Here is a 26,402-nt window from a genome sequence, read left to right on the forward strand (position 1 = left end):
ATGTCAATGAGTGGCAAAATCTGGTTTTCTTTCAAATCAGGTTAAAATGAGGTTTAACAGCTTGGATCGTGATTATCTGTGTGGCATAAATTTAGCCTGGTGCCTGCAGAGTGGTTGTCTAATGGAAAAGAGCTGCTCAGATAAGAAACTGATCTTTCTCTTTCCATTTTCTTTACGTGGAATTAACTGAAGGTTTTTAAAAACAGATAATTAGCTATGAGTGTAGCAAATACGTCATTCATAATACCTCAGTGTGTAGCTACCAGTTGTTTTTTTAAACTGCTGGAGAAGGTACATACTTCCCATGGATGATTTGACAACTGCAGAGGAGCTGAGTGCAGTCAAGAAAAGAAATTGCTGAAACAAAGGCAGTAAATCACTGGTCTTTTGGTTGACCCGGTAAACATCACCGTAGCAAACTGTTGCTTATGTGAGTTGTCCTATTGAGTCAGTAAGACTCTTTAGGGAAGAATAGGCAAATCTGGCCATTGAGCTTCGAGGTTTACTGCTGGTAAATGGGAGATGGGCTCCTTTCCTGGTTTCTCTCCTTCCCCTCAGAACAAGATTGGGCCGTGCATTTGCATTTGCATTACCAGGGCGTTCTGAGAAAGCTTGCGAATGGCATCTGTGCCAATGACTTCCTGCTCAAAGCAAGGCAACGCAGCGTTAGTGGGAGATCGTCTTTTTGTGCTCAGTTACTAAGCTTAGATGTTTTGCTAGGCTGAATCATCTTTCCAGGCAAATCTGACCCAGCAGCTGATCCAGCCCAGCTGTGTCCTGCTCCTGGCATACCCCTTGCTCATAATACAGTGATTGTATTGGCTAGCACTGCCTGACATCCCTGTATGCATTGCATTTCACTCTCTATTTATCCGCACCATGCTTTGGGGGGTGTCGGCGGTGCGAGCCTTCTGTTTTGGAGGCTGTCATCTCCTCGAAGAATCCCCAGGCTCTGTCAGAGAGACTGTTCATACTGACCTGGTGCCAGGACACACTGCCATTTTCTCTGCGTATTATACGTTTGGCTGTGGCAGTGGTCGCCCTCAGCAGACACTGGCACAGGGCATGTGTGAAGCTTCCCTGGTGCTCAGAGCAGTTTTTTGTTCATCATGCCCATTTTGATAGGAAGAGGGATGGCAGGCAGAGCAAGAAGTACAGCAGGCAGGCTTGGCTGCTTTTCTGGGATGCTTCTGATGCTGTTTGCTGTCAGCATGGCTGGAAGTCAGTGTTCAGGAGTAAAGAGAAGGAAGGTTTTGTTTTGCAAAAATCCTGCCAAAAGTAAAGAGTCCCAGGTGAATGCTCAGGCCTTGGAGAAACTGGCAGGAGGCAAGGAAAAGTCCTAGTCTGGCACCTGTCCAAGCAACTGGATGAGGTCTGAGCTGGCTTATGAAAGCATGGTGGTGGCGTCGGATCATGACCTCAGTGCTGAAGGAATGGAAAGGGGTCAAGAAGAGGTGGTGAAAACACTTGCAAATTAGCTGTGGGTTTCCAGTTGACTGCACTGATTGAGTGATGACGACAGCCATTTCCAAATCTGCTGGACTGTCTGCTTAGTCAGAGTTCCCTCCATGACATTTAGAAACAAAAGTGATTGCACAGAGCCTGTTTATACCTGGCCATGCATTCAGCTTTTTTTTTTGACTATACCAGTTTAATTGTATTGTACATTCTTTAGACCTTTTCTTCCATCTCACAGCCTGAAGTAATGAGCACAGTTTCTTTTGTGCTTTTGATGCGAGAACTTTTGCTTTCCATGTTCCTGCAGGCTCAAAGTTTTGAATATTGCGTTCAACAGCTGGGAGCTCATTGGGTGTCAAGGGTGTCAGTATTTACCTGTATTCTCACACAGTGCTGTTTGCTGCCACAGCTGCGTATCCAGGTGTGGGATGGCCTCAAAGCTGGCTCAGGTGCCTTAGTACAAGCCGTGCTCATAGCAGCAGCTGCAGTTTGGACAGTCTAAACTTGTGTATAGAAAATGGGTCTAATTTAAAACTTATGTTTGTTTGCAGAACAACACAATTTGGAAGCCAGATTCTTGCCAAGACTGCAGTTGCCATAGCAATATTGTCACCTGTGAACCTACTGTCTGCAAACGCCCTCTGTGTGACTTTCAGAAGGTAAGGGGCTGAAACTGCCCAAACGCCTACTGGTCTGTTCTGTATAGTGGGAGAAATGTCAGGTCACTCTGGAGTTCCCTGCTTTCCCCATCCTTTAACCCTTGGAATAATTATGGGCTTGTCAAAATGCTTGTGTTGGAACACACCCAGTGTGTGACATGTAAAAGTATGGCACGGGCAGTTGGGGTGGATGGTTCTACAGTCCCTGTGGAGGCAAAGCTCACAAGAAGAGGATGCAGCATGAGGAGTTTCCCCGGTGGAACTGGCAGAGGTGAGCTGGTTGCGTATCTCTACGCCACTACGTCAGCGTTCTGTGCTCGGCTTCCTCTGTGCAGCTCCCTTTGAACCTGAGGGTCTGATTCGCAGCGGGATTTGGGGGAAGCAAAAGGGACCAGTGAAATCGCACTTTGTCTCCCAGAGTGTGTGTGACTGCCCAGGTCAGGCATGGTCCCTGTGCCCTTTCACTTCATTGATGCCAGCCCATGGAATAAAACCACAGGCGAAGCGCAGCGTGTGAAGCCTTTGTCTCCTTGCCTGCGCTACAACCAGAGCTTGGTGCTGGAATGGCTTGCAGGCTGCCTGTGCTCCAAGGGCAGTCTGGTCCCTGAGGAAGACCCTGAGCTGGGTTTGGACCTCCCAGCATGAGCCCAGCTTCTAATCACCCTTCATTTGAACATGGAGCCAGGTCCCTGTCAAACAAGCAGATGGACGCTTTCCACTCTGATGAACAGCAACAGAGCTGAGATCGTCTGTCTTTTAGTTTCTTGTGCCTTGTGGTGCTTGTTAAGCTTTCATTGTTTCTTGTTTATCTTTCTCTGTCAGAGCCTTCATTAATGGTTGTAGCTAATTGGCCACAGACGTGGTGTTGCATTAGCATCTGGATTACTGGGGTAGTGCACATGAATGACAATGAAAATTAGTGTTTTAAAGAGGGACTGTCAATACAATAATTATATAGCTTTATGAAGCAGATTAAAATGTTTTCCAGTATGACAGCATTAACAGTGAAATAATTTTTGCTCCTTACTATTTTTCTCCTTTATTAAGACTGTGTATTGATTAAAGGACAACCAGAATATTAGGACTTTTTGCGCTAAAGAGGAGAGAGAAAAAAAGAGTGCTGTCATCGGACAGCTAATAGTGAGTGGGCTAGAGAAGATATTGTCATTCATTAAAAAACAGTGTGGTTAAATGAAAATGAAAAGGTAGCAGCTATAAGGCTTATAAAGAGAAAAAGATTTGCATAGTGTAAAACAAAACTGTGCAACTCTTTGACATGGGAAATCATCAAGACCAATAATTTAGTATTTCAAAAAGGTTTGGCCACTTTAATGTTGAGAAGAATTATCGAGGGTCTCTGAAGAAAAAAATCTGATCATCCTTCAAGCATAAACCAATCACAGATCAATGAGGTCAGAGGCTCTGTGGTTTATTTCTTATGTGCTTATTGTGAGATTTCTGCAAACATTGCATATCTTGTTTACAGCAACAAGACATAAGCAGAAACTGGCAGTCTCTCCAAAAAGCATAACAAGTGGTGGTTTAAACATTTGCATATAAAACCTAGTGCAATGTGTGTGTATATTCTTCGTACGTAGGCAGACTGAAAAAAGGAGTATATTAGGTAGATGGAAACACAGTGAAAACTATTTCTCTTGTGTGAATTAAGAACAAAAAACCAGAACAGTTTCCCCTCCTACCAACTTCACAGTTGAATGAGGTTTAATGGCTTAATCTAAATGAAACATTTAATTTTGTATTCAGCCTCCCAAAGATGTGACATTGAAAGTCCCCTGTCTGTCCCTTCAGGTTAAGCTTCCTATTTCATGTGCACTGCTTATTGGATTCTTGTATCTGTCTAGGGAGAAGTGCTCCAAATAGCCCCCAACAAGTGCTGCCCCGAGTGTGCTTCCCGAGCTGAAGGATTTTGCCAGCACGAAGGACAGATCCGTAGCGTGAGTGCTCTGTTGTGTTCCTCAGCAGGGGCATTCCTTTCCAGTTTTTAGCTCTCTGACTGTTTGCTTCATGTCAGTGAAGGCTGCTTAGCTGACATGAGGAAAAAGGATCATTCATTGTCACTGTTTCCATCTCAGCTATATTCTGTCACTATCAGATAATGTAATATTTGGGGAGTTTAGACTGCAAGGTTTGTGAAAAGATAATGTGTCACTGAGCAATCATGTGTCCTGTTTGGCTTAAGGGGAGAAAGTTTTCTATCCATTCATTCACTTTGCTGTTTCTGTGGATGTCTGAGACAATATAGTAATGTTAGGAGAAGCAAAATACATTGAACTTGACCCATCAGCTGTCCTGAAAGAAGGTTCTTCTATCAGCAGCAATCTGTGCTGGTAGAAATTGATTGCTCTCATGCGACCTGGGATTACATATTTTGTAACCCTGGATTATTCAAGAAGCACATTACAGGATGTGATTTCACCTAGGGGACCCAAAAGGCCAAAATAGTAAGAATAAGTGTCTACGGGAAAGAAAATGTGGACGTTCATGGGTAGTAGTTAATGATACATGTTGAACAATAGGCAAATGGAGAAGTATGTCCTAACCGTGAGCCCAGGGTCTAGGTCTCAGTTCTCTTACAGACTTTTCTGTATGACAAGAAGCAAGTCAGGTCCAAATCTTGGGGAACCTGCTGAAATGCCAAATACTTTTGAATGTCTGGTACCCTCTACACCTCAGATGGAGATTGTAGCTCTCTGTTTTAGTGGGGTGACATGACCGGCACAAATCTGTTATGAGCCAGACAGAAGAGACTGGACTAGGAGGGACTGGTTGGAGAGCATTGCAATACATCAACATGTTTCTTTTGGGGACCAAATTTTTTTCACCTTGCCTCAGGACAGGAGTGTTGTTACTTCATTAATGAATCAGCAAAGTTAACAAGATTTTACTCACAGTGAAGTACTTAACTATATGGGGCTCAGTGTTGCGGTCAGGTGTGCGTTGGGGCTCCTTTTGAACAGTTCCATGGAAAACACGCAGGGATAGCTGAAGCATGTCTCTAAAGACTCCACCCGATGGAGACGGTGCTCATACCCGTTAGACTGGGACTTCGGAGGTGGGGTGTTGCTGGCTTCCCCCCTGCAGCAGGAAGGCAAAATAGGCTGATCTCTAAGTTTGCTACTGTCCCGATTTTAGCTTCTTTTTTGCCGCAACAGTGCAGCCAGGAGTAAGGACTACAACCTACAGGGCTTGGCTGGGCCTGCAGAAGAGGAAAGTGAAACACTGGCATAGGGTGGCTCAGCCAGGAGAAGGTAATTTGCAGATCTCCTTAGCAGTTAGATTCATGCGTGTGTTTTCTGTGTCTTTTTTGTTGTTCATTGCAGCATGGCACGCAGTGGGCCAGCTCTGGATGTGTCCTGTGCTCCTGTGCCCACGGGAAGGTGAACTGCACCCCCAAGGTCTGCCCAACCCTCGCTTGTGGAAGAGGGGAGCTGCAGTACACTGCTCAGGGAGCCTGCTGTCCCAAATGTGGGGGCCCTGGCGGTGAGTATCGCGTGTGAATGGGACACCATCTGGCTTCAGTGATCTGAGCAGTAGGTAACTAGCTGGAAATCTCCTTTTAGTCCCCAAATTTGGAAAGTTTTCTTTTCTTGCTCAATTCTGTTGGGAAAACACCTAGATCAAGTGTGTCTCTTAATTCTCTTTCTGTCCTGTTACTGTAGTTACATTCCTAAGGGCTTCACCCATAGGCCAAAAGCAAGTGATAAACTTTCAGCAGTGAACAGATGTGCCTAATGCTCTGTCCTTGTTTTTGAGACTATGAGTTAGGGAAAAGAATGCAGATATTTCCTGTATAGTGAGGGTGCTCTTGGCCCTTGCAGATTAATACTGCAAGTTCCCAAAATGCCTGAACTGTTGGATACTTCTTCTCATTCAAATCCAGTGGGAGCAGTACATCCAGAGCTCTTAATTCTCGAGTCTAAAGCCCTTGAAAACTGTTGGAATTGTTATAATTATTTGCTACTTTGAGAAACCAGGATTTTGAATTCTGTTTTAATTAATTGAATTCTGTTTTGAAATCTGTTTTAATTATTCTAATCACTCTGGCTTGTTTTCAAAGATATCTTTGTGCCATAGGCATATTCATGAATAAAGACTCTTGATATACATTCCCTTTTCTTTCCCCAAAGTACTGAGGAACAAAATATCCCCATATTGCAGTAGTTCCTTTCTGTATGCAACAGCTGCACCTGCTAACACGCGACAGACTTTAACAGTGTGAAATTGTTGCAGCGAGTGAGAAGCTGCAGGGACTGGGCCAGCGAACACAGTGCATTGTGCAGCAAGCCCATGCAGAACCCGGTATCCCCTTGGGAGCAACATGTATGCTTGCGATGATGGGGAATGGGTAGTGGAAAGGGATTAAAGGACATGTGAAAAGGGAATTACCCAATGTCTTAAATGTCTCTTAGAGTCGTGCTCCTTTGATGGCCACTTGTTCCGGGATGGAGAAGACTGGCATCTCGGTCAGTGCTCCAAATGCATCTGCAGGGATGGTGTGACTCAGTGCTTCGTGGCTTCCTGCCAGCCTGTGCTGTGCAGTCAGGTCAGGACCCATCAGCCTTCGGGGGACATTATTCTTGGCTGTTTTCTTTTCCTTGGCAAGATGTACAAACTAGCAGGCAGATCTCCTGTGTGGAAAGTGGTGATTTGGAAAAGGGAGTTTTGATTTCTGGAAATATGGAATGATAGATAAATCTGTCAGTATACACAAGTGCCGTCTGTCTCTTTCCCAACACATTCTCTCCCCACCATTTTACTCTTATCATGAATTTGCTGGCTAACTAGGCAAAAGTATTATCTAGAGGAACTGTGATTTTGGTTTTGTACTAAAATAATGATGCAGAGTTGATCAGGAAGTGTTTTTATTTCTCTGGGGGAAGGAATGAAAGAACAAGGGTTTTAATGGGGATTTGTCTTCACAAACTTCAACTTTTGGTTTCAGCTGCTTTGTTTGCAGTTCTTGTTTATTTTGTTTACCAGAACTGTAGAAATGCGGTTGAAAATAGTCAAAGGCTTATGAAATTCCCCTTTTGATTAAAAAGGCTTTAAAAATAAAAGACAGTTTCAGCTGGAAAAAAAGTCCCAGAGCACTATTCCTTACATGTGCTTGTGTTTCAGAAGAGGTCTGCAGATCAGTAAAATCAGTAGTTAACTCACCCAAGCTCAAGTAGTGACTCACTTTTCTAGCTCAAATGAGAGAACTGGGACATTTCTGTCTCAAAGGTCTTTGCTGTGGACAGTAATGATGAATTTCTAGCACTTGTACTGTGATAAACCCAGCCAAAACACAACAGGATTATATACAGTGTTAACACAGTGGTTAGTAAAGAAAGCAGACTGTGTACAATACTCTACACTCTATACAAGTGACTAGATTCTTTAAATTCTCTTTATTATAGTACAAACCAGAAATGCTTGAGGGTGTGACTATGCTCTTTGGATTTCTTTTCATTGGGCCTATCGTACCAGCTTTCTTGGGCTCCTCAGCATTCTTGTCTTCAGCAGCATACCATGCCAATGACATCTCTGAAATGCAGGATCTGGCCTCTTGGGAGTTCCTCTTTTTGGCTTTGACTTTATGTCATGAAACTGCAGTTTCTCCAATACCTTTATCTACTAAACTTACTCCAGTGGTGAATCGAGAACTCTAGTTCCCTTGAAACGTGTGCTCTGGCTCAGCCTGACTGCCCTGCAGCGCTCAGTAAAACAAAAGCACTAGTCATAAACCTTTTTTCTTGCTGATGCTTACCCAGCTTTCTATTACGAGACTAGATGGTTGTGTAATTAACGCAGTTTTTTTTTTTGTTTGAAGGAAAGCTCACCTGTTACTCTGCATACTAATCACGTATTGCTTTGTCCTAAGCTACTCAATTAGTATACTGCTCCAAGTGCACCCATGTTGCCTGCTGACTGATTGCACTAATGTTTAATCAGCTAATCACTGGGATTTAATTTGTGGAAATGGAAATGACTTTGTTGTTGCTGTGATGTATGTGAGAATAATTGCCTGAAAACATCCAAGTTAATGCAGCAGCAAGCTAATTATGATGGTGCTCCAGACACTTCCTAACAAGGTGCCCACTGGAAGGGGCATTGGCAGTACATGCAGGAGTTCTGCTTGATCGTACCTGTCATCGTTTTGCATGTGCCTTTATTCTTGTCTCTTCTAACTCCAGTCCCTGACAAAAGCCAATAAATAACTTCTCCCAACATGGTGACAACCAGTATTAAACTCATCTTACAGTTTTCAAATAAGTGTGCCCTTTCCTGGATGCTGAGGGGACACAAGTTCAAACATGCTTGTTGCAGGAGGGCACCCGAATATGTTGACCATAGGAGAAGAGGAATTGAGGGGCAGGGCAAGTCCTTGCTTTTAGCTCAGTGCCAAGATAGCATGAAAAAGGCCAGGAGTGAAGAATGTGCTTTCTGTGGATATGCTTTCTCTGAACATGCAAGCTTGTCAAGTCTGCCCAGCATGCTTGCTGCTTCCACTGCAAAATTAAGTGAATGTCTGACAGTTTCTGCTCACTCTGCTTGCTTGTCTCTAGGGAGTTTTGCCACCAGTTATCTCTGCCCAGTAAGCAGTCACTTGGAGGGAGGTGTTGGTGAATGATGCCATGCCCATTACAAATCAATGGATGTATGTGAAATTGTAGCAGTTAAATTACACACGCATTTTGGACCAATGGAGCTGAGCCATGCAGGAACTCCTATATTGTTGTGAACTGCCAGGCTATCCCAGTGTAACTGATATCAGTCATGAAAAAGTTTAAACTAAAATAATCCAGTTTTAAGCATAATTTAACACCTGTACAGACAGCRGTTTTAACTTAAACAGTGCAAATGCCTGTGTACAGCACTCCTGAGATGGTGAGCGTAAATCACACATTCAAAGCCTGAAAATGTGGCAGTACCAGCAAAGAATCTCTCTCTCCATAATCTTGTGCTTTAGTGTGCGTCTCTTTGTAGCTTTATGTATCTGTTCTCTGTATATCTGAATATATGTGTGTATATATTTTTTTTCTCTGTGGTGTGCGTCTTTATCTGTGTCTGTATATCTGGGCCTTGATTGCCATCCAAAGAAGCCTAGAGAAAAAGGTGTAGGGAATGTCTTTGTTTCTAGCCTTCCACATTGATCTCCTAGTGAAAAGATGGCCCCAGATACTGGAGCCAAAACCAAGTCTTGCATGACTGTGGGTTATCACACAGATGTAGAATGCCTGGAATTTCAGGCAGTGATGCTGAGCCCCATGTTAACTATTCCTACTCTTATTCTATTTGTCTCTCCTGCTTTCTATTTAGGATGAAGTTCTGGTGATGTCTCCTGGAAAATGCTGCCCAGAATGTGTTCCAAAACCCTGCTCAGTATCAGGAAGAGTGTACCAGGTAACCTTTGATCAGCCACACCAAAAGCCAGCTGTTCACAGGTTCTGGCACATCTCTCTTTCCCTTCTCCACAGCATCTGACTTTCTGCCAGCACTGATAGCTTAGTACGACAGTTGATTTTTTCTTTCTGGAAAGCCAGAAGAGTTGAAAGAAATTAAGACTAGATAAGAACTTGCTGGCAAACAGAAAGGAAGTTTGCGGGATGAAGCAGATTAGTCACTTTCTTTTCATGCTTTTTTGAAGGAGGAAAGCAAAAAGCATTGACAAAGGTCAAAGTGTTCATAGCTTTCATTGTATCACCTGGAATTAATTTAATGAATTATTTAATGAATGTGTGTGTATGTGGGGTTTACTGTTAATGATTATTTTTTGCTAGTAATATCAGTTAGGGCCTCACCAATGTCACTAGCTAGCAATTGATGAGAAATGCATACTTCTGTCATCCAGACCCCATATTTTTTCTTTGTGTTGCTGAGCATGCAGTTATAAGCATTTTTTAAGAAGAGTTTGCTGTTGCATACAGATGTGCAGAAGAAACAATTATGTTCAATAGGAAGCCCAGATTTCTGGAGATAATTTGGGTATCTGTGAAGGGTGTTTAACAATTGTATACATCTCTCATGTTCTTTTTGAACAGCATGGCGAACAGTGGAAAAAAAATGCCTGTACTACATGTGCATGTCACCGAGGGGAAGTCAGATGTCTAAGAGAGACGTGTGACTCGATTACATGTGAGAAGGTAGTTAAAAATCATTCAGCTCTGATAATCCTGGCTGCATGTGTCGCTCTGCCCCTGTGAAAGGGTTCAGAGAGTCCTGCTCAACAGTCATTGATGTTTTTTAGGGGGAGAACAAAGTGCAGCGTTCTGGGAAGTGCTGTGAGGAGTGTGTCTCTGCCAGGGGAAACTGCTTCTATGATGGCACCATCAGGTACCACAGTGAGATGTGGAATAGTACTCGCTGTAACTTCTGCATGTGTGATGGAGGGCAAGTCACCTGCCAGAAAGCAGAGTGTGCCAAAGTGGAGTGTGCCAAGGTAAGAAAGGTTTTCCCTTTCAAAACATATCCCTCAAGTCCTGTGATGCCCCTATCCCCCCCCTTTTTTGTTTCTCCTTTCTTGACTGATGTCTTGAGACACTCAAAGAACCTGCTCTTCTCTAGTGGCTTGTTTTGTACAATTGCCTTGAAAGCACTTCACAGAAAACAGGAGTAAGCTTTGGATTTTCCCATGCAAGGTTGGCTGCCCAGCAGGCTTGCATTATGAAGAAAGCCAGTGAGTGTCACTTACTAATTTAATTTGGATTGCCTCCCACACTGCTTCCGCACTGTTGTGGAAGGCAGTGTTCGACTTTGCTCAGTTTTTTCCATGCCATTCTGAGCATGGAAGTGAAACTGGTGAGGCATTTTATTCCCAGTGCGGTTTACTCCAAAATAAAATCCCCAGACAGGTTACGTTGTAGTTGCTCTATAATGAATATGGGACTTTTTTGCTGTACTTAACAATTAGTTTGGATTGCCTTTTTGCAGTGGGACAAAACTTCTGTGTTGTTTGTCACTGCGTCTGTTTTAATCAATAGGCTAATATCTGCTTTATCGCAACTACTCCACAGAGTCAGTGAAGAGAAGGGAAGGAATTGTAGCTTTCTGAGGTTTCTCTCTCACTGACAGTGCTTTTCTGGTGACTCTGCCTGCGTGATAAATCTCGTGTACCAGCACCCTTGTGTTGCGCCTGAATTCCAGCCAAAATCTGCATGCTGCACGTAACCACTTCACTGGATTAGATAGCTTTAATGGCTGTTCCAGAAAGTTAGAATCCACATGCACAATCGCAAATGATACATCATGCAGAGGTGATGTATGTAGGAATAAAAGTGTATGCTAGTTCATCTGAGGTTGCGCCTTCTAAATAACAAAAATGCATTGAGCGTGAGACCCAAACTCTTGTCACTGGGTGTAGTACTGCTGATGATCATATAATCTTAAACTGCATGGAGAGATTTTGCCGGATGGAGGTCATGACTGTCATAAAATCTTGTGCACTTGCATCTGTTTCAGTCAGCTTCTTGCATGCTTATGGCTGTAAATTAGATCATTTACACTAATGATGATGGTGTGCTGTCATGGCTCAGGGAAAATGATTTCATATTCATGTTCATGCCTTGGGTTCTGATGAGGAATCCATTATTCAGAAAAGCTGGGAATATTTTACAGGACAACAGCTGAAGATGTTTATATGTAGGGTTAAAAACAGTGGGRTTTGAAAGCAGCTCTATCACTCGTGCAGTTTTTTTTCAAACTTGGGCTGTCAAAGGTAACCAGCCAGTTCGAAGCCTGAGCATCTAAACCAGTGATATTATTTCTCAGGGTATGAGCGGCTGCTATTCTGAATTCAATGAAATGTGATTACTGGGAGGACAGCAGGAGAAAAGCACTCGATAAAAGATATTTGCCCAAGGTTTTATAATCCTGCATGGCTTCCCTCAGGATAAACTGGCTTCCTCAAGACAGTTGCAGTCATAGTTTAGCTCAACAGCACAAGGTGCACATTAATTTAATGCAATAAAATATTTACTCAAAAAGCATATAAATTTCCTCTTTCCCTTCTCTTTTCTCTTTGAGTTGCAGGTCTTGTTTGTAGGCACCTGCATCAATAAATCAGAGCTGAGATGAAGCTAGAAGCGTTTGGATTCATCTCTTCATTAAGGCACTATTAATTTTCTGGTCACATCGTCGTGTTTAAAGTGTAATGAGGCCACAGATTTAAACTGCAAATCCTGGGCAGCTTGACACAGTATAGCAGTATTACATGAGGATAGGGCAAAGGCTTAGCTTTTAAACCCTTTCAAACAAACCTGTCCAGCAACTGCAGAATGAAAGTGTCTGTGGTGATTCTGAGCTAATCTTCAAAAAACCCATTTTCGGCAGGTTACTAATGAGCTAGGAATGGAAGTTATGTGGCAGGCTTGGGATAGTTACGGATGTTGAAGTGGATGTGCGCAACCAAAACTACTCAAACTGCCAGAGCATTGCGTAGTCCTGCTGGCCCACTTCCCCAAACCCCTGCCAAGAAAGCACCCTAGTGAGACCGTTCAGGTATGACTCTGAGGAGGATGGGTCATGGGTGCGCGGAGGGGCCGCCACAGCCAACCTGAGCAGGCCCGTGATGGTGCCTTGGTTGCCTGCTTTCCATACAGCCCTGTCGAGCCCAGCGACTGCAGGGTCAGTAAAACAGATATTGCAGGATGCTGTGTGACTAACAGACAGGCAGCAGCCTGCAGGAGTTATGCTGATATGTTGATGCAGCGGAGCTAGGAAGTTGGGAGTTGTGGATGGTGCATGTGGATGTAGATGTGTACGAGCATGAGAGACGCTTGCATAAACTGTTTTTTCCCGTTCCTGCCTCCCAGCCCATCACTGCCTTTCAACATTTGCAACCTGGAGCGTGATGAATAAATAATCTCTCTACAGCACAGCCCCGAGTGGCCTGGTTATCTCGCATAGTCGCTCCCTCTTCTGAGTCTTGGCAGAGCAGTGCGGTCGCAGTTTCTCCTGACCAGGAGAACCATGTTCCATGGCCAGCTATTCTCAGTTTTCCTGTAGTGTGTGTGTTTATGTGTGTGGGTGGGGATGTGGGCAGGGATGGCAATGGGAGAGTTTCCAGTACAGAGCAGTGACATGAGATCAACCACAGCCAATGGCATTTTGAAGTAATGATTTAAGTAGCAAAAATGTATAGAACCAACAGAGAAAGATTTAGGCTGTGTGTGGTCCTAGGTGAGTAAAAACCGTATGATCTCTGCTCTCTTACCCATTCCCAGAAATGTAGGAGAGTTGCCCAGGTGTGGCCTGGGTTAGCTGTTCTGCCTTAGCTAAATTAACAGCAGCTAGGGATGTTACTGCACTGTATAGGTATAAAATGGTTTACATGTACAAACTGCTAGATGTGCTAAAGTGGAATGGCAAAAATTATCCTGGAGTGACTGTATTGGAACAGATGCCCGGGTGGTGAAAATCAGCAGAGCGACTGGGTTAACATGGTGCTCAGCTGAATTTTGTGAGCCCCCAAAAGAAGGTAGCCATGTGCTGAAATGGAAACCAATAAAAGCTCTGAGACTTCATTGGGTATATGGGCCCCTTGCAGACAGTTAAGAAACATGACTTCTCTGCTTTGTGGTAAATAAGTAATCGCCCTGGTTGTAAAATTAGAGAGATAATGCCCAGAGAGATTTGGAATGGGTGTCAACACTGACATTTAATGGGAAAGATTTAACCAGTACTCAGGGCACCAAAATATCTAATTAAGTCATTCATTTGTAACTTTTGTTATTGTGGTGTTTTCTTGCCTGTGTTTAGCATGCGTGAGAATCTTGTTGAGACGTTGAAGGTGTTGCTTTTTGAGCTGTTTGTTGGCTCCTTAAGACACAGTCTCCCTTTCTCATAAATATTCAGCTTCTGCTTAGGCACAAAAATTTGTCACAAATCAAGGCACTTCATTCCCTTCCCCTGCTATAAATTCTTATCTTCAGACCAAAGTAATTTCAGTAAATTCTGTGGAGTTGTAGCAAAGAACAGGCTTTTTCCCTCTGGGATAAATAGAGTATGTGCTTTGAAATCTGTCATGAACGTTTTTGGCCTTTTGTCTTAGGAAAAAGTAGAATGTTGAAAATGAAGGTAAGCTTCTATGCATTGACATGGTGATGGTGGCCAAAAAAGTCCTGGAAATTCACAGTAAAAATAACATTCCTGTTCTCTGTATTTTCAGTGGACTATTTCAGAGGGTTCTTTCTCTGCAGGATTTAGGAATGAAGCAAGGGCCTTATCACTGAATTCCCTGACCTTTCCTGAGATTTGTTCTGCAACTACAGTGTTCATTAAGCACATTTTTTAGGCTGTACATATAGAGATGAAGTAGGATACGGAGGAGATAAAGTGAAATTAGATATCGAAGATTGCATTCCAGGGCAAGAGCGGTTCTGTCTCTGCATTCCACAGCATTTCAGCGGTGTCGATTCCATCTGAACTTGTGCAATCTTTCTCTTCACAGGGTGAAGAATTAATTCACTTAGATGGGAAATGCTGTCCTGAATGTATTTCAAGTAATAGTTACTGTATTTACAGAGAACATACCAAAGATGTGAGTATCCTGGTACTTTAGAGCATGTAGAGAGTTCTGCTCATAAAGTTTTGGGGAAGTGACTCTCCATCTCCAGTTCCGAGAAGGATATTATTTGCAAGTGTAGTAGAGGAGCAATCCACTAATACAATCTCCAGACTGCTTTTAGAATTTACCAAACACGCTTGCTTGTAACACGTACATCTGCTTCACAATTTAAGTTTGCCTTGCTTTCTTCTGTGTGGTATAATCAATCACTCCTCTTTAATATTTAATACATATACCCATTGGTTTCCTGCACATCTCATGGTCATTTAAGATGCCTGACTTTCATACTATACATTGGGGGCTACAAAGCAAAGGCAATGTACAGCCTTCTGACTATATATTCCACTGATTATAATTTTCACTGCAGGAGGAGTGCCTTATTTTATGAATACTTTCAAGGAACTTTCCTTCTCAAGTTAAAGAAAAAGGAAATGTTAGATTTCGTGGTTGGAATATACCAGTAATGGACTTTTCATTGCTCTGACAGATGAGTGCTGGTACTGATGGCTGCTCTTGCCAACATGTGTGGGAAATGGGAAGTTTAATGCTGATTTTCTTTCTTTCTTTTTCCCCCCAAAGCCAATACCTCCCTTTCCTTCCTTAGGTCTGTCTCTCTGACCCAAGTGAGGTAAAACAGATTAAGGTGTCTGGTTTATTCTTGTTTGTCCTTTATCCTTTTTGAGAGAGGACCTGGCATGAAAGCTTCGTGGGCATTTAAAATGCTTGTTGACTCTTTTCTGCCTTCGGACTTCCTCAGAAGGAACCAGCAGAGGCTCGGCGGCTGAGAGCCGGTTCTGTGCCCTTCGGAGCAGCCCCGGGGATGCTGATTGCAGCAGGCAGCAGGGAGACAGTGGATGCAAGATCTCTCCCCTCCACTAGCTAGTAAAGGTGGAAAGGTGTCAGACGGGAGGGCTAGCTTTTGAAGGAAGCAGAGGGTACCTCTTCAGTCTGCTAGGATTTGCATGGTGTGTCAGCCAGTCCTCGGTGACGGAGAGCAAGGCAACAGAAGAAAGGAGGAGAGGATGTAAAATGCTGTCAAAAGTTAGAAAGAGATTTAAAGTTTGGCAGATGGGTGGGATGAATCCTAACGGAGGAGAAGGTTGTAATGACCCAGCAGGTCATTACGCAAATACATAAATTCAGAACAGATAAAAGGTATTGTTCAGATACAAAGCAGATTTAAATACTTGTTACTGGGCTGTGAAAAAGAAGCGAAACAAGTGAGGCAGCAGAATTTCAAGATGTGAGAAGATGATTTGAATTAGAGAAAATGACAGCAGGTGAAGAAGCAGAAGGTATGTGCTGCTACCTAAAAAAGCAGCCGACTTTGGAGGGAGTGTCATGAGGAAATGTATGCAGGAGCTGCTACAGGCCAAGGACCCTTCGCGGTTGGCATTGGGCAGCCTGCCTGGTTTTGTTGGGCAAGAGGGTTAATTGTACAGAGGTGGGCAGTCCCACGTCAGTGGGCCTCAGTGCTGAAAAGGTCCCAGAAATGTTTACTTTACTGCTAGTACTGATGTCTTTATCTGGAGATTTCTCTGCGTGGGAAAAACACCTTGTCTGTGCAAAGGCTCTCCTTTAATGTTGGAGCAATAAGCAGGGGGGAATTCTTGCTGGTTGGCAAACCAGGTGTCTGTTGCTCAAAGCACGATCCGGACTCAGCTGGACGGCAGAGCTTGGCAGCTGTGCTGGAGGAGCGGAGTACTAATGCTGGCCATTTGCTGTTGTCCTGTGCAGGATGGAGAGAGGTGGAGAGAGGGGCCGTGCAGAGAATGCGAATGCCGGGACGCAGAGGTGCTCTGCTTCCAGCGCTCGTGCCCGCCTTGCCCGCTGGGCGGCCTGGCTGTTGAGGTGGAGGGGGAGTGCTGCCCACGCTGCGAGCCAGGTACAAACCCAGCGTCCGTCCCCTCTTCCCATCACTTGGGTTGGGTGGGAGCAAGTTGTGTATGCCTCTGGCGCGGGTGGTGGTCTGTTGATCAACGTTGTCCTGACACCTGCACTGAATTTTATCTTGTCTTTACTTCATTCCCTTTGCAATTGCTAATTAACTGTTTTCCCTATAATTTAATTACGGTTTCAGGAGAGGTTTAGGACTCCATCCAAAGGCTGCCACTGACTTCCCTTGGTTTAGATCATACCCTTCATAGCTTTCCTTTGGCAAAAGTGTCTCTGGAAATGTTTTGTGTTGTTTTTTACTTTTTTCCAACACAAGAAGTTTTCTAAGGCAGAAGGCTGCTGCTTTCTGAATCTTAACAAGGGTTTGGGAGTTTATGAGATCAGGATTATTTCTTGTGAGGGGAGAGGAGAAAGAACCTGCTTACACTGTTTATGCCACAAGCTCACCTGGGGCTGAATGACTGCCAGTAAATAATTGTTTGGAAAGATTAGAATAGCCTTCGCTATATGTTAACTTTGCATATAAATTCATTTTTCCCAGGATGTCGTCGTTCTTCTTCATTTACATTTCATAGTTGGTAGGCTTTTTCTGTGGTTTGCTAATTTTTTGTATTGGTAGCTGTTTTTTGCTGCATTCATCTAACTTTGGTTTTATCAGAGTGCTCCAGTTAATGGTTTATCTCAGTAAAAAGAAAATAGCTTCACAGTTTAATTATGCTGTCATTTGCAGGAGTGGCTTGGCGCACTTGCCGTATTAATGTTTTAAAGCTTATTTACTGCATGCTAATAAAAATGCAAAGCATTACAAATTGAAAAGTGAGGAAAATGCGTTTTGGACAGTTCAGACAAAATCGTTCTGGATTTTCAAAGGAGAGCAGCTTTTGCACAGTCTGGTAAGGAGAGGCTAGATTATAAAGTGCTCTCAGCACCCGTCTGTTCTCTTTCTTATCAAGAGACGCTGCCACGTACTGGTTACTCTTGAGAACCTGACCTCTTCTAGAATAGTAACGCTTTGGAAAATATAAGCTTTGAGGTCATTGTAGTGGACATACAGAGCTAAACCTGCGTTTCTGTGTCTTAAAAGGTAAATGGAAATTTCTTTTACTGAAGCCCTTCAATAATCTCTCTCTCTCATCCCCTCCAATGCAAAACAGAGAAACAAATGCAAAATCCAGCCTGTTTAATCTGTAAGCCCAGAGCTTTCTAGGCTCTTTTGCAGAACTGACCTCCACTTTCTAAAATTATGGGAGGAGGGAGACATCAGTACCTAATGCATCTGTTTCCTTAAAGCCAGTATAAATTGGTTGCTTCTTCTTGTAGATATGCTGGAAGAAGCATGCGGAAAGAACCCCTTCATTCTCAATTGGTGTAGAGCATCTAGCCCTAAACGTAGCTGTGCCTTCTTGCTGAGAATGTTTGGATTGGAGCAGAGGGAATTTTTCCCTGCTTAGGGAAAAATTATCCATTCTGTACCTCTCTGAGCAGTCAGTTCATTGTCAGGCAGTGAGGATGGGCTGCATGTGCCTTTGGAAAGTTATTGGAAAGAAATGGTTAGAGACAGAACCTCCTATTCATTTCTTCTGTTTTTCATTTTGGATTCATTGTTACCCTTAACTGTCTGTTTTCTGTAACTCCTGATTTCCTCCCTTAGGAACAACTCCTTGGAAACTTATAGGTTATTTAGTGTAAATAAAGGAGAGTTTTTAGAATCTGGACCCTTTTTGCTGACTCCTCAGGGAAGAACAGACAGCTTTTCTTCCAGCAAGTGAAAGTAACTCAGCATTAAAGAAGATTTAGCCCCTCTCTTGGCCTCTGCAGAGAGACCAGCCATGCTATTTGAGAAAACACCTGTGGTCACGAAATATCTTGTTACAGTGCTGTGACCTAGAGCTTTTGGCTGGGGAGGGGGGGAAATCTTCCACCTGGACTCTGACCTGATGCGGGCATACTCTTCTCTTCTTTGCAGGATGTGGCTGAAGGAAACTCAAATTCAGGTTGTTTTGGGCCATTAATTCCTGATGACTTAAATTTTTTACTGCTGAGAAACAATGTGGACAATGAATATACTTTTTATCAATAGTCTAGAAAACCCGAGTCTATACAATACCTTCCCAATATACTAGAATGCAGCATTGTAATAGTTAAGTCTTTTCATGCCATTTTGAAAGAAAAACACTCCGAAACCAATGTACCTTGAGCTGCCTACAAAAGCCAGTAATGAATTTTACTTTGATTTTTGAGTGTGCGTTGTTTTCTGCCTTCCTGACTGAAAGCTCTGCTGATGTTTTTGCCTTTGTGTCTTTTTTTTGTGATAGTTGAGTGCCACCCGGACTGTTTGACCTGCTCTCAGTCCTTTGATTACTGTAACGTCTGCCGTGATGCAAGGAGGCAGCTGCAGAATGGACGCTGTGTGAAGACATGTGAATCAGGCTTCTACCAGGATGCAGGCACTTGCTTAGGTAACCCCTGCAAGGGGTTTTATCCTGTCGGGTGACTGTCTTTCCACTGGCCTGCCGTGCTTTTGTGAGTAGGATCCCACAGACTTACTGTCCGGGTTGCCCCCCAGTTTGCTTCCTGCAGTCTCACATTGATATGAAAACAGATCATCGGGCTCTGTTTGCAAAAGCATTCAGGCAAATACAGCATAGTAACCATGGGCTTACGCCTTTAGGAGGTTTCAGATGGAGGTCACTGAGAAATGTAGATTCTCAAATTCTTTTGCCAAAATGAGGCAAAATACTTTGTGAAAGGTAGTGGGAGACCAGGCTGAGATGGACTGAACAGAGGCACTCCATGGACTGTCTCCTTTTATCAGAGCAGGGGAGTCTTGYGGCCTCAAGACACTTGGTATTAATGCTCCTTTCTTTTTCTTTGCTTTCTGCCGGAAGTTTGTAATGAAACATGTTCAACCTGTACCAATGGATTTGAGTGCTCCTCGTGCCAAGCATCCCTGCTGCTGAAGAATGGGCAGTGTGTGACTTCATGTGGGCAAGGGTTCTTTCAGGATCAGCTCCTCTGTGCAGGTAACTTGAAAAAACAAAAAGGCTTTGTGATACTCTGTAATAGCAAGAGAGCAGACAAAGCTGTACCTGAGCTCTTAAGATATACTCTCGGTTGAGGGATCTGCTGTTGACATAGGTGTTAATGTTTACCATAGAGTAAAGCAAGGAGTGAACAGAGGAACAAAGTCATACTGTGTAAAATTGATTACTGGCTGGGGGAATATTCATTAAAATTCCTCAGTGGATCATTTCTGCTGGTCTAAAACTCTCTGCTCTGTAATGACACAGTTTCAGTTTTTCACCACTGTCCTCTTTCAATTCAAAATTCCCTTTTGGAAATGTGGCTATGTGTTTTGTGATATTGAAGTGTCAAGTAACGCAGGATGTATGCGCTGATTTTACTAAGGATATAAAACCCTGAGCCATGCCCGGCAATCTGATCCATTGGGGTTTTCTTTGAGTTCAGTGCAGACTAAGCTGCAGCTGCTAATGCCAGACCTCTCAAGAGACAGTACTTTGACGTGTTTGGAGAATTACTAGAAGGGGTGGGGGTTTGGAGCCAGAAAAAAATCACAGAAAATACTGTTTTGATATTTTTCTCTTCGCTTTGCCATTTATTTCCTTCATACAGTGCTCTCTTCCTGAAAGTTGGTTGGGCTAACTGTTCTCAGGAAAAATATTTACAATGTAAATTAGTAATTCCACACAATACTGAGATGTGTCTAAATCCTGTATCTTTGTGATTTCAAAGACTGAGATTAAGATTGGGAAGTTACAGGTTTCTTTTTGATGGAACTATGACAGTGTTTTTATGAGCTTCCCCCACTCCTTTGGAATACTTGTACTTTGTCCAAACTGGTAGCTGCTTTTTCCTCCTGACAGTTTTATTGTTTTCTCTAAATTTAACGCTTTTCTCCTCTTGAAGTTGGCCTGTTTAGAAGTCTTTTAATTCTTTCTGCAGCCCTAATTCAACGAAGGACTGGAGCACAGGCTTAACTTCTTGAGCCATCACTTTAATTTCTTTGGAACTAGCCCTCCTGCTTAAAATKAAATATAGGCTTACAGCTTCTGGCAGATTTCAGGGGAAAGCACTTCAGATTCTAAGTCCAGCTTCATTTTCTAATATGGTTTGCCTTGAAGAGCTGACTATTTGTTTCAGGTTTTGAAACTTTGAAAAACTTCTACCTTCCAGCAGTGACCATAGACTAGGGCCCCATTGTGCATGTATAAGTAGAAAAGAAAGACCTGGTCCAGAAAAATTTATAGTCTTAAGTATCAAATAATCTTCTACTTCATTTGGTTTTATTTTACCATTTCCCTTCCACCTGCTCCTGGTGTTTTAACTGGCAGTGCCCATGTACTGCTGAAGTAGTAGGGCAAGGCTAATGTTTCGTTTTATTACTGGTTTGTGGCTTACTGATTGTACATTCCATCCAAATTTGCAGTCATGCATGCTTGTAGCTGAAAGTTGCTGGGAAAATTTGTTCCTGTTTCCTCAAAGGAATTAAACCAATTTGCTTTAGTTCTGCCTGGCTGCATTTTCTGCATAAAATAAAACCAGTGGAGAAAGCCTTACATTTCAGACACAGACCATAATTCATTTCCATTCACCCTTTCTTTGTACACTCCTCATTGTACAAATGTATAATCTGTTTGTCCAAACTGGCTTTAGACTGTTCAGGAATATTTTCTCATAATGATTTTAATATTTGTGATAAGCATGTTCCAAAATCACAGAAAGGATGAACGAGATTGTGTTAATTGTTATAGTTCCAATAAACTGTCTCTTGAGGAGTTAGCTTTGGAGTTGAAAAAGACCTATGAGAACTGGTTACTTAATCTGTCCTGTTGTTGAGATACTGTTGTCTGCATTGCAACAACAAAACACAATGAATTCGTCTTTTGTTCATTTTTTATAATGTCTAGTCTGATTGAATCTAATTTGAATTTTGGAATGAAGTTGTTTGATCTTTTCACAATTCTACTCTTACACCAGGGTTATTACTCTCTCCTACCCTCCATTCTGTAAAGTACTGAAACCATTAAAAGAAAGGAGATTTGAGAATAAAAGGTGGCAGGTTCAGGTAAGTAGCAGTGTGTTTAATAATCATGGGTCAATCTGAATCCTGCTTAGGGCAGAGTGATAGATGAAGTCTTCCTTGCCAGAAATGGGCCATGGAAACCATTAAGAAAAAAACCCAAAAGCCAAAGCAAAGTGAAGGGGAAAAAAAAAAAAATCTGCCCAGTAAAACAGAAGGGCTCGAAGGACTTGGAGTTTTCAGTGCTCTCACTGCATTTTTCCAACTTAATTATTTATGTTTTCAGGATTATTTAAAAGCCTAGGCAGAACTCAAGTGTTTCTGCTTTGATCTCCCAAAGTGCAAATATTGAAACGTTTAACTTGACACTAACAGACCCAGCTCACTCTGTAGCAAAGCGCTTGGATTTCTATTCATGCCCTGTTGTTTTTCTCTGCTGTATCCTGACTGCAGAGGCTTACCTTGAGAATGAATGGTTGAATATGAGTAAGCTGAGCTTGCCCAGCTCACAGTGAGGACACGTTAGAGGTGGTTCCTGCTACCACACAGCATAGAGCTGGTGGAACCCATCTGTAGTTTCCGAAAGCCGGGCGACAACTTCTTGTTGTGTTCTTGGTGGGATGCCCTTTGTGTTGGCCTGCCTCCTGCTTTCGTCAGGCCTGTGAATGTTGCACCTATGCTGATGCAAATAAGAGACAGTTTGGTAAGTGGAGCATTCATCGATTTTGGTCAGTCATGATAGAACAGAAGGGCAGAGCATGGAAAGCACTCGTTGTTCATGCCTGGCACTGTGCTTCATGTCTGAGTGCTGTAATGAAACGTGTCGGTTATGCCAGAGTGACCAGTGATTTGGGGCACTCGGGTTAATCTGGGATGCAGCAGATTGCAGACGCTGATGCCTGCGTGTGCTGCTTTTGCCAAGGGAACATGCCCTTGCAGGAACTTCGGTCTTCTAAAAGCACCGGGCCTCTGCCACTTCTGTGCAACTCTTAGTTTTTTTTGCCTGAAGCTCCTGAGTAACAGAGCAGAGAAAGAGGCCCTTTGGCTCATGAGCTTTGGGGTGTTCCTGCTTTAACCAGGAAGTGAGACCCTGGAAGTTTGGTCTGTTTAGCATTGATTTTCTGGAAAGACCTGTTACTGCAGCTTAGTGAATGCCCTCATGTCAGCTGAGGCGGAGTAACTGTGCATCCTATTGAAACTGGAAGGCCAAATATATTCTTTTGAACATCTTTCATTCAGCAGCAGTGTCTGGTTAAGCTGCAGGAACTTGCTTTTGCGTCCAGTATCCACACAGAGGAGAGGAGAGAGTACAAAATGGCCCTTCCCAAATCTGAACTGAAAATAGCAAGAAAAGGTGAAAACAGTTTCCTGGCAATGCAGTCACTTCTGCTGATTTATCTTCAGCCATCCACTCAGTTGCTGCAGGCAAAGATATTTCAGCTGACAGTGGCCCAATGAATACTTATTTTTTCCCCTTCTTTTTCAGTGGATTTGGGGACTGGCTGTTTGGGCAAAGAGCAGCTGTTGAGCCTGGCAGTGGTCCAGTGCTTAAAGAGCCAAAGCTTTTGCAGGCAGGTGGGGGGGGCATGCAAACAGAGGGCAGAAATGTGTGCTCCAGCCACATGAACCTAATCCTAAGGGTGGCAGTCCCTTGCTTGTAACTCCAACTGTGGTTGGACCTCCTGATGGCAAACAGASTAGAGATATTGTCTGGGACTCAGTAGCTGCTGGACATAATGACAAAACAATCCTTAAGACGTGTGAAAATGAAGTGCTTGGTGCCTGTCGCTGCAGGCACAAGAAGTGAAGGATTGTATCTGTAGGACATGAATTAGCCTGTGTGTATTTGTCATCTGGAGACCAGCAGTTGATAACTCCTGAAGGTACTTGCCACCCTGCATACAGAAATGACTGTGTCAGTGGAGCCTGTTCCCAGGGCAGGCTTGCAAGGCAGACCTAGTGATGGGAGCAGTGCCTCTGAGCTGGGTCTCTTGCTGCAGATACTTTTATTGTTGGCCCACCTGAGGAAATTGTCACCTGTCCCGTAGCCATTTGCTCTGCTTTCAAATGCTAAACATGCCTGACTTGCTAAAAATCTGGTTACAGTCCTCCTCCTTTCCCTTCCCTCTTCCAAACCCTGCTGCTTAAATCCCCTCCCTTTCTGTCCCTTTCTGCTCTCCTGCCCATTAGCTTGGGATGCAGAGAGTGTCTGTTTCATAGTGTTCTGCCAAATTCACTGCAGCTTCTCAGAAAGTCTGGTGACCTCTGGTAGGTTGTACTTCATCTTTATTTCTCTCACTGTAGCCTTTCCATATCTTAGATACCACAGAAGTCATCCTCCATCTAAGAAGACATGCAATTTTAACGCAACAGCTGCCTCACTAGGAGGCCTGAGAACTGCTGTGATACCCCTGAGTGGTTTTGCAGGATCATAGCCACAGGCCAATGAGAGCCAGCTGGGAGCTGGAGAGAGGGAGTGAAGGGGGATTTTGAACTCATCCAGCCTGCAGACTGTGCTGTTTGGTATCAGGACCTGGCTTGAGTGTAGACCTTCCAGGTTTCCCACTAGAAGTGTGGCACCAGGTGGGCTCTTAGCCCACCTTGCCTAAAGCACCATTCCTTCTTGTCTCGCTCCCTTTCTTGCTGGCTGTGCTTAAAGCAACATTTGTGGTGGTTTCACTTGGCGGGCAGAGAATGGTGAAGTGGGCTGGGTTGACCTGGCCGCTCCTTGGTTACATCTACAGCCATGTGTCCATAGAAGGGCTTAAGAAGGCCAGAGCCAGAAGAGAAGGCAAGCCAGGAGGGAGGGTYGTTTGCTTCATGATTAGCTGTGTATGAGGAGAGTGGCGGTAATGGTGACAAAAGCCCAGCAGAATGGCTAGGTGCAGACTGTGGCAGAGGCATCATCTCCAGAGAAGAGTCTGGGAGGTAGGCACAGCCATGCTAAAGATCTTCCAGCATGGGTATTGTTTATGGTAGACCTAGACCCAGCAAAACATGTGATGCTGGGGGGCTGAAGGTATAATCTTGACCTATGCAGAGGGACAGCTTGAGGCAGCTGCGAGAGAGAAGAGACTGAGGTGAGGAAGTACTGAAGAGCAGCCAGTTTAGTGCAGGTAGGAGAGCCTTAGAGCCAAGCACAATTGCCCAAATGACTTCGCTTCCACCAAATGTGTATTTTTAATACAGCTGTATGCAAGAGTGTGTGTTTAAAAACAGAGTCTGGAGGCCAGGCCGCCACGGGGGAGAAGTCCATCTTGAAAAGGTGCAGTATCTCTGGAGAGGACTTGAGTATTTTTGTAAATAACCAGGTCAACAAGGACATGAGGRCTGCAGTACTGTGGATATCTTCAGATGTGTCAACATATTTAGGCAGGTTAACATTGAGGGGACAAAACTGTGCTGTGGGAAGTCTATTATTAGAAGATCAAGCCCTGATGTTCACCCTCTTAAAAAGATGTTGAAAATTAGAGTGAGCTCAGAGAGGAGCAAAACACTCGTGGCTGGAAGGTGAAGTGAGGACATTTCAGTACTTAGGAATTTACAGCATGAACTCATATGCTGCAGTTAACTTTCGAGTGTAGACATGCCCAGAGAATCATCCAAGCTGGAATGAGGTGCATTTTTTTATCAGCAAGGGAAATTATTGACTGGAACAGAAGAGTGTGCACAATCTTTACCTTGGGATGGGATGTCTGGTATTTGTTGTGTTCTGCTTTAGCCACAATTACATGCACTTGATAGTGTTGACATTGTGCTGGTTCACCTTGCCCTGCTACCTTAGGCATGGTCCTGGAACGGAAACACTTTCAGTCTCACCTGCTATTGGGGAGAGGATGAACTGTCTCTCATTTAGGAATTTTTTTTGTTGGAACGTGTTTGTTTGTGTAACTTTCATACGTCAATGTGTTCTGAGTTAAGTGAATTAAGCTTCCTAGAGAGTATGAGTTTTCTTTCCCCAGCGAGCTGCTGCTTTGTCTGCTGATTTCCTATCACGCTGAGACTACTTGCAGAAGAGTTTTTCTTGGGTGGCTGCAGCTTTAGATGTGTTCATGGATACAGGGCAAATGTCATAAAGTTCTGTTTTCTCCCACCTGCCATGGTCTGGGAACACAAGCATGTACATGCCTCACTGTGAAATAATACATTTATGAACGTGTTTAGAACCTATTTGAGTGTAATCAAGAAAAAAAATCTAATAGTTTAAATTGTAATTTGCACAGTTCATGCAAGCACTAGTAGCACAGGATTTAACATGTGTCTGCTGCACAAATTCCATAAACACTAACCACAGTCTGGGCTGGATTTCCCTCACAGCTGAATGGTTTTGTATAAGGCTGCTCATTCAACATTTTTGAGGGGAGACAGAACTGATCTCCATGTAGTTATTAGTTTACTTGTAACATATCACCGTGCTCGAGCATCACTCTGTTCTGCCTGAGTGTTCCTGTGCCAAGATGCCTGAGAGGGGGCATTTCTACAGCCTGCACCACAAAATGTGATATACTTCAGGAGTATGTGGAACATCAGTGTGCGCCAGCCATGATGCATGGCTCACCCCGAGAGAAACGTGTCTGATTTCTAAACTCAGTAAAGAAATGTTCCTTCTTTTCCTCTGGCAATGTAAGGGAAAAGACTTGCAGTCTTGCACTGTACTGTACCTGGGACCCACTGCCCACCTGTCCCCAGGAATTTTGGGTATGTGAGTATGTGAGGATTTCTGCCCTACCTGGCCAGGAGCAGCCAGCAGTCAGAGTCTTGTACTCCGGTGCAGAGTCTT

At 43.6% G+C, this 26,402-nt stretch overlaps 1 protein-coding gene across 1 annotated transcript in view; it reads left to right on the forward strand.

Annotated features, from left to right (window-relative positions):
- Positions 1–1,394: 1,394 nt before the first annotated feature.
- FRAS1 (Fraser extracellular matrix complex subunit 1) overlaps positions 1,395–26,402 on the forward strand; it is a 115,490-nt gene continuing 90,482 nt past the window's right edge. The window contains exons 1-12 of the mRNA XM_026090116.1: positions 1,395–1,457; positions 2,010–2,117; positions 3,980–4,072; positions 5,459–5,618; positions 6,548–6,681; positions 9,441–9,524; positions 10,163–10,264; positions 10,369–10,560; positions 14,569–14,658; positions 16,423–16,570; positions 18,897–19,040; positions 19,470–19,604. Of these exons, the coding sequence (XP_025945901.1) occupies positions 1,395–1,457; positions 2,010–2,117; positions 3,980–4,072; positions 5,459–5,618; positions 6,548–6,681; positions 9,441–9,524; positions 10,163–10,264; positions 10,369–10,560; positions 14,569–14,658; positions 16,423–16,570; positions 18,897–19,040; positions 19,470–19,604 (1,453 nt within the window). The remainder of the gene's footprint in view (positions 1,458–2,009; positions 2,118–3,979; positions 4,073–5,458; positions 5,619–6,547; positions 6,682–9,440; positions 9,525–10,162; positions 10,265–10,368; positions 10,561–14,568; positions 14,659–16,422; positions 16,571–18,896; positions 19,041–19,469; positions 19,605–26,402) is intronic.

The sequence above is a fragment of the Apteryx rowi genome, unplaced genomic scaffold, assembly GCF_003343035.1.
Source record: "Apteryx rowi isolate R43461 unplaced genomic scaffold, aptRow1 scaffold_85, whole genome shotgun sequence".
NCBI classification, from domain to species: domain Eukaryota; kingdom Metazoa; phylum Chordata; class Aves; order Apterygiformes; family Apterygidae; genus Apteryx; species Apteryx rowi.